The 8214-nt window shown below is 66.7% G+C and overlaps 1 protein-coding gene across 1 annotated transcript; it reads left to right on the top strand.

The window, feature by feature from the left end:
- Positions 1 to 896: 896 nt before the first annotated feature.
- Positions 897 to 4964, top strand: LOC127576513 (E3 ubiquitin-protein ligase CCNB1IP1). Its single transcript, XM_052026991.1, has 3 exons — positions 897 to 1275; positions 2073 to 2394; positions 4399 to 4964. The coding sequence occupies exons 1-3, from the start codon at positions 985 to 987 to the stop codon at positions 4596 to 4598; spliced, it is 813 nt and encodes a 270-aa protein (XP_051882951.1). The 5' UTR covers positions 897 to 984; the 3' UTR covers positions 4599 to 4964.
- Positions 4965 to 8214: the final 3250 nt, after the last annotated feature.

Below are 8214 nucleotides of genomic sequence, written 5' to 3'. Positions count from 1 at the left end.
GGGAGCGCTGTGGGAGGGCGGTGAGGAGGGCTGTGGGAGGGAAGGTGGGCTGTGGGAGGGCGGTGAGGAGGGGAGTGAGGGAGGGAGCGCCGTGGGAGGGCGGTGAGGAGGGAGGGTGGGAGGGAGCGCCGTGGGAGGGCGGTGAGGAGGGAGGGGAGCGCCGTGGGAGGGCGGTGAGGAGGGAGGGAGCGCCGTGGGAGGGCGGTGAGGAGGGAGGGTGGGAGGGAGGGCTGTGGGAGGGCGGTGAGGAGGGGAGTGAGGGAGGGAGCGCCGTGGGAGGGCGGTGAGGAGGGAGGGTGGGAGGGAGCGCCGTGGGAGGGCGGTGAGGAGGGAGGGAGCGCCGTGGGAGGGCGGTGAGGAGGGAGGGAGCGCCGTGGGAGGGCGGTGAGGAGGGAGGGTGGGAGGGAGCGCTGTGGGAGGGCGGTGAGGGGGTTTGAGGAGGAGGAGGGAGAAGGGAGGTGAAGGTTAGAGAGAGGGAGGGAGGGAGGGGGAAGGGAGGAGGGAGGGAAGGGAGGAGGGAGGGGGAAGGGAGGAGGGAGGGAGGGAGGGAGGAGGGAGGGAGGAGGGAGGGAAGGGAGGAGGGAGAAGGGAGGGGGGAGGGAGGGGGAAGGGAGGGGGAAGGGAGGAGGAAGGGAGGGAGGGGGGAGGGAGGGAGGGAGGGGGGGAGGGAGGGAGGGAGGGGGAGGGGGGAGGGAGGGAGGGAGGGAGGAGGGAGGGAGGGAGGGAGGGAGGGAGGGTCCCCCCGGCACTAGGACCCGGGGGAGGACCAGCAGCACCCACCCCCGGCAGCCGTTGCGGCGCCTGCGCGTTGAGCCCGCGCTCCCGCGCACCGGTTGTTCGCTGGGCGAATCTTCCCGCGCCGCGCCTGCGCCGTGGGCCGGTCCTCCGACTCCGCGCCTGCGCCGTGGGCCGGTCCTCCGACTCCGCGCCTCGGGCCGGTCCTCCGGCGCCGCGCCTGCGCCCTGGGCCGGTTCTCCGGCCGCCATGTGCGAGGACGAGCTGCGCTGCAACGTGCGGCGCTGCCGGGCCCGGCTCTCCGGCTTCGCCTGGGTCACCGCCTGCTCGCACGTCTTCTGCGACCCGCACGGCAGCGGCCAGCTCGGCCGCTCGCCCGCCCTCTGCCCCGCCTGCAGCACCGCGCTGGCCGGCGGCCTGGACATCGTCCGCACCCACCTCAGCCCGTCCGAGCGCCACAAGGCCATGGTGCTGGCCGGCCTGCGGCCCCAGCTCGTCCTCGACATCGCCGCCCGGGCGCTCGCCTTCTGGACCTACCAGGTCCGGCGCCAGGGGTGGGGGGTCCCGGGATGAGGGAATCCCCCGGGTCCGTGGGGAGGGAGGAGGGTGGGGCACCCCCCCGGGTCCGTGGGGAGGGAGGGGCATCCCCCCGGGTCCGTGGGGAGGGGGGAGGGAGGAGGGTGGGGGCATCCCCCCGGGTCCGTGGGGAGGGAGGAGGGTGGGGCATCCCCCCGGGTCCGTGGGGAGGGAGGAGGGTGGGGCATCCCCCCGGGTCCGTGGGGAGGGAGGAGGGTGGGGCATCCCCCCGGGTCCGTGGGGAGGGAGGAGGGTGGGGAATCCCCCCGGGTCCGTGGGGAGGGAGGAGGGTGGGGAATCCCCCCGGGTCCGTGGGGAGGGAGGAGGGTGGGGCATCCCCCCGGGTCCGTGGGGAGGGAGGAGGGTGGGGCATCCCCCCGGGTCCGTGGGGAGGGAGGAGGGTGGGGAATCCCCCCCGGGTCCGTGGGGAGGAGGGTGGGGAATCCCCCCCAGGTCCTGGGGAGGTGGGTGGGGAATCCCCCTGGGTACGTGGGTGGTGAATCCCCCGGGTCCTGGTCCGTGGGGATGAGGGTGGGGTATCCACCCGGGTCCTGGGAGGAGGGTGGGGAATCCCCCCGTGTACGTGGGGAGGTGGGTGGTGAATCCCCCGGGTCCTGGGAGGAGGGTGGGGAATCCCCCTGGGTACGTGGGGATGTGGCTGGTGTATCCCCCAGGTCCCGGGGAGGAGGTTGGGGTATCCCCCCGGGTCCCCGTCCCGGACCACCACTCTCCCTCACCCAGTTCCATCGTGTCCCCCTCAGATCCACCAGGAGCGCATGTACCAGGAGTTTGCCTACAACAAGGCGGAGGGCCAGATGCGGCAGATGGAGAAGATGTACACCCAGCAGCTCCAGGCCAAGGACATGGAGGTGAGCGGCAGCCGCAGCGAGGTCAGCTCCCTGAAGAAGCTGCTAGAGGAGTACAAGAAAAAGTACAGCGACATGTCCGAGAAGCTGATGGAGAGGAACCGGCAGTACCAGCGGCTGCAGGGCCTGTACGACAGCCTGCGTCTCCACAGTATCGCCCTGGCGGGAGAGGGGGAGCCTGCAGGAGCCTCCGGAGGGGTCTGCAGCCTGCCCACAGGTAGCATCTCCCGCACCCCACCCCCCCGTGTCTGCCCCTCTGGGCTGGTCCTGTCCTCAGGTAGCACCTCCTGTCCCTCCCCCACCCCATGTCTGGGCTGGTCCCATCAGGTGGGGCGGGAGGGAATGGTGGAACATGAGGTGAGATGAGGAGGGGAGGGCCCATGGTGGGGTGAAGAGGGCAGGGGTATCCGATGGGTACCTCAGGGCAGGTTAGTGGGCTATTGGGGAGATTGGGAGAGTGGGGGGTGGGTTGGGAGGGGAGGAGGCTGAGAGATGGACAGAGGGTTGGGATGGGAGAGATTTGGTAATGTGGGGTTGGGATGGGAGGGAGTGGGGATAACGTGGGGTTGGGATGGGAGGGAGTGGGGATAACGTGGGGTTGGGATGGGAGGGAGTGGGGATAACGTGGGGTTGGGATGGGAGGGAGTGGGGATAACGTGGGGTTGGGAATGGCAGGGATTGGGGATAACGTGGGGTTGGGATGGGAGGGATTGGTTTGTTATTGTCATGTTGTCAAAGTCCATCACTTCCAAACACGAGTACATGCAGGTAGCACAAGGGAAAGGCAACACCAGAGTGCAGAATACATGCAGGGCTCGGTGCTGGGCCCATTGCTGTTTGACGTCTAGCTCAATGATTTGAACGTGAGTGTACAAGGCACGGTCAGTGAGTCTGCAGGTGACACTACAGCAGCTGGTGTCGTCAATAGTGGAGGTGGATATCAGAGTTTACAGGGGGGTCTCGATCAGCTGGGTCAGTGGGCTGAGGAACGGCAAACAGAATTTAATTCAGATCAATGCGAGCTGTTGTGGTTTGGGAAGGCAAATGAGGGCAGGGCTTTCGCAGTGAAAGTTGGCACATTCGGTACGCTGGCCTTCACCGGTCAGGGCACTGAGGACAGGAGTCGGGAGGTGACGTTGCAGTTGTACAGGACGTCGGTGAGGCCGCACTTGGAGAACTGCGTTCAGTTCTGGTCGCCCTGCTGTGGGGAAGATGCCGTTGAGCTGGGAAAGAGTGCAGCAGTTTACCAGGATGTTGCTGGGATTTGATGGCCTGAGTTACAGGGAGAGGTCGGCCAGGCTGGGTCTTTTTTCCTTGGAGCGGAGGTGACTGAGGGCCGACCTTATAGAGGTGTTTAAAGTTATGAGAGGCATAGATCAGGTGGACGGTAACAGTCTTTTCCCCAGGGTAGGGGAGTCCAACTCGAGGGGGCATGGGTTCAGGGTGATGGGGCAAGATTTAAAAGGGACCTGAGGGGCAACTTTTTCACGCAGAGGGCGGTGAGTGTGTGGAACGAGCTGCCCGAGGATGTGGGTGAGGCAGGAACAACAGGGTCATTGAAGAAGCACTTGGATAGGTACCTGGAGGGGCCGGGTCTGTGGGATATGGGTCGAACGCAGGAGATTAGGACTAGCTGGGTGGGCACTGTGATCGGCAGGGACTGGATGGGCTGAAGGGCCTGTGTCCATGCTGTGTTGCTCTGTGACTGTGCGAGGCAGCGGGAAGTGTAGACAGAGTCCGCGGAGGGGAGGCTGGTGTCCGTGACGCGCTGGGCTGTGTCCACAACTCTCTGCTGCTTCTTGTGGTCCCGGGCAGAGCAGTTGCCGTCCCGAGCCGGGATACATCCAGATAGGATGCTTTCTGTGGGGCATCGGTAAAGTCGGTGAGGGTCAGGGGGGACGTGCCGGCTTTCTTCAGCCTCCTGAGGAAGCAGAGGCGCGTTAGGGATGGTTGGGACGGGGACAGGATGGGTGGTGGTTAAGGACGTCCGAGGACGTTGCGGGCCGCTGTTTACAGAGGTCAGAGACAGTCTGAAGCTGGAGGGGTGGGGGGACTGGGGTCAAAGGTAAGGTGGAGGTGCAGGGGGTCAGGGTCGAGGACAGCAGTGTGGGTGGAGGGATAGTTCGTGGTCAAGGTCAGTGTCGAGGATCAGAGGAGGGGGTCAGGGTTCGTGCCAGTGGGGCTCCAGTTGACCTGATCGTTCTCTGCCCCCCACCCTCAGGCAGCCTGAACCAGTTCGTGCCGGGAGACCCCCCGGGCCGGAGACCCTCAGGCGACGGGGACTTCTGCCTCCGACCCTCCTTCTTCAGCTCCCCGGCCCCAGAAGGTTCCAGTAGTTTCTTCAGCTTCTCTCCGGGCGACGAGCGGGAGCGGCCGCCCCTCGGTGAGCCCAGCTGCTCCTTCAAGATGAAGAGGATGTGAGGGACGGCAGAGGGGAGGGCAGGTGAGGCGGAGGGGAGGCGGGAACCCTCGCGCCCCCCGATGTATGGAACTGCTGCCACCAATAAAGCCGGTGTGTGGGATCCTGTCACTACCTCGTCCCTCTGCACCCAGTGAGCTCACACTGCCTGCACCGCACCCCCACCTCACCCAGTGGGCACGGGGGTGGGTCAGGGGGTAGAGAAGGGTGGGGTCTGGGGGGGGGGGGGGGTGTGGGGTGAGGGTATGATTTCCCAGCAGTGAACAGCTCTGCACAAGGTGGGTTTATTGCAGTCGCACCGGGGATTCACGGCGCCCGTCGCACCGGGGATTCACGGCTCCCGTCACCGCGAGCACGGTCACACCGGGGATTCACGGCGCCCGTCACCGCGAGCCCGGTCACACCGGGGATTCACGGCGCCCGTCACCGCGAGCCCGGTCACACCGGGGATTCACGGCGCCCGTCACCGCGAGCCCGGTCACACCGGGGATTCACGGCGCCCGTCACCGCGAGCCCGGTCACACCGGGGATTCACGGCGCCCGTCCCCGCGAGCCCGGTCACACCGGGGATTCACGGCGCCCGTCCCCGCGAGCCCGGTCACACCGGGGATTCACGGCGCCCGTCCCCGCGAGCCCGGTCACACCCGGGATTCACGGCGCCCGTCCCCGCGAGCCCGGTCACACCGGGGATTCACGGCGCCCGTCCCCGCGAGCCTGGTCACACCGGGGATTCACGGCGCCCGTCCCCGCGAGCCCGGTCACACCGGGGATTCACGGCGCCCGTCCCCGCGAGCCCGGTCACACCGGGGATTCACGGCGCCCGTCCCCGCGAGCCCGGTCACACCGGGGATTCACGGCACCCGTCACCGCGAGCCCGGTCACACCGGGGATTCACGGCGCCCGTCCCCGCGAGCCCGGTCACACCCGGGGATTCAAGGCGCCCGTCACCGTGACCCCGGTCACACTGTGGATTCTCACCGTGAGCTCGGTCACGCCCGTCACCGTGAGCCCGGTTACACCCGGGCTGCAGCCCTTCGATTAGCAACACACCATTCACAGATGCAGAGGCAACACGACCTACTTGTCCCATTGCCATCTGGCAAGTGGTACTGGAGCATCAGGGCCAGAACTACTAGACTGTACAACAGGTTTTTCCCCCAGGCTGTCAGGCTCCTGAATACCCTGGAGACAGTCTCAGACAAGTGCCGCGTCAAAAGTCCTGGTTTGCGTAACAGCGCATAAGAACCTTGGCTGCTGCTGAACATGTTGATGCACTTAGTGCAACACACTCAGTTCTGAACTTTCTTTGTCCAACTCGGTTTTGCACCAACTCTGTACTAAACTGTATTCTGTATAGACCACTTTTTGCCCAGGTTTTCTGTCTGTGTTTATTGTATGTCCTCTGTTCCATGTATGTCCTCTGTTGTGTGAGTCTGGGGGAAATGACATTTCCTTCCTCCATGTGTTTCACAGCATATGGGTGAATAACACTTGAATAAAGTCACTTGAACACTGAAGGAATCGCAGGAGATGTGCCCCACACCTGTGGTTCCCCTCACAGAGCCTGCACCCCCCCCACCCCCCACTGATGGGACCTCTTCATCCCCCCCCCCCCACCTCCCTGGGTGGGACCACCCCCCATCTCCCCAGGCTTGGAAACCCTCCCCCCCCGAAGACTGTGGACCCACTGCCAAGGCCGTGACGATTGACCAGCGATCCCACGGGAGGTGGGAACATGGAACATGAACTGGTAGGCGCTGGGTGTGGGTGCCGGGATGGTCCTGGGGAGGGTACGTTGTTGGGGGGGGGGGGGGGGGGGTGGTGGGTTGTAGTCGGGGGCCCCACCCCCTCTCACTCCGTGCACGGTTTGTAGGTGACGACAGCCGCAGCCTGGCAGCTGGCTCCCTGCGTCCTGCCGTTCACCAGCAACACCAGCGGGGTCTCCACTCGGATACTGCTGAAGGCAAACTTCTGTGGGACAGAGAGGGACAGCGTCAGTCCCGGGACGGGGGTGGGGTCGGTGCCGAGGGGACGGGGGGGTCTGTGCTGGGGCGGCCAAGGGGACGGTGGGGGGGGGGGTCGGGGTCAGTGCCGGGACAGAGAGAGTCACAGAGGGATCAGTCCTGGGAGGGGTAGGGAGAGAGGGGAGGGGTCACCGCTGGAACAGGGAGGGGAGTCGCCAGGGGTCGCGCCCCCTGCACCGGGTCACCCACCTTGCCCCGGTGCTCCAGCCGATGGTCCTTGAGCAGGGGTTGGGGAATGGCCACCGTGTCCCCGATCAGCACCCCCCAGCTCTCCGCCACGTTGTACACCGTCACCGCCAGGCAGCTGCCCTCCCCGTCCAGCAGGCCCAAGGTGCTGAGGACAAATCAGGAGCCAGGGGTCACCTCCCGGTAACCGGGACCCCGTCCCCTCCCACCTCCCCCTTTCCCAGTAACCAGGGCCCTTCTCCCCCCCGGACCCCGCCTCCCTGCCCCCGGTAACTAGGGTCACACCTCCCCCGTTAACCGGGACCCCCTTCCCGCGCCCCGCTCCCTGCCCCCTCCTGACGACCAGGCCCCGCTTCCCTCCCTCTGGTCACCAGGGCTCCCCCTCCCCCAGTAACCGGGACCCCACGTCCCCCCTCCCGGTAACCAGGGCCCCACCTTCCCTCAGTTACCGGGACCCCCCCCTCCCGGTAACCGGGAGCCCACCTCCCCCCGGTAACCGTATCGCTGACGGGTGGGCCACTGCAGGCGGACCCCAGCCTGTACTCACAAAGGGACCTTCTCGTCGGTGGTGAGACTGAAAACCACCTTCCCCAGCACGACGGCCGTGGGGTTCGGGCCCGGGGACAGGGCGGACAGGGGCCGCAGGGTCAGGGAGAGCTGCCGCCCGTCCGTGCTGGTGTAGGCGCGCCCCTGGTACAGCCGCTGCTCCTTGTTCACCAGGCTGGACACCATGTTGTTCAGTCTCTTGGGCTTCAGCTTCCCCTGAAACCGCAGGACGGTCACTCACAGTGGGAGGGGCAGCCCCCAACACGCGTGTGCACACCCCCCGGGAACCCCATACATGTGTTGCCGGTCACGGACCCCGAGAACCTTCCCCCCGTGTGCATGTGTCACTGATCGTGGACCCCGGGACCCCCCCCCCCCCCCCCCCCCCCGTGTGCATGTGTCACCGGTCACGGACCCCGGAACCCCTCCCCCCCCGTGTGCATGTGTCACCGGTCACGGACCCTGGGACCCCTCCCCCCCGTGTACATGTGTCACCAGTCATGGACCCCGGAACCCCCCCCCCCCCCTCCCGTGTGCATGTGTCACCGGTCGCGGACCCTGGCAGGGGCTGCTGCGTGCTCCACTGAGCCAGTCTGCCCCTCCCGTGAGCCACCCCCACCCCTCCATCCCCCACCCCGTCCTCACCTTCTGCTGGACCAGGGTGCTGACCCTCGCCAGGAAGGAGAGCAGCTGCTGCTCGCGGTGTGCGGGCTCGGCCGAGGCCGGGTCGAGGGTCGCCGCACGTGCAAATCCTTCCAACGCCGCCTGGTACTTCTCCTCATACTTGTGGAGCTAGGGGCAGAGATCAGAGGTACAGCGTGGGGGGCAGAGGGCAGGGGTCAGAGATACTGCGTGGGGGGGC

The sequence above is a fragment of the Pristis pectinata genome, chromosome 12 (genome assembly GCF_009764475.1).
Source record: "Pristis pectinata isolate sPriPec2 chromosome 12, sPriPec2.1.pri, whole genome shotgun sequence".
NCBI lineage: Eukaryota > Metazoa > Chordata > Chondrichthyes > Rhinopristiformes > Pristidae > Pristis > Pristis pectinata.
Note: the sequence above shows the minus strand (reverse complement) of the source record. Positions and strands in the feature narration are given on the sequence as shown.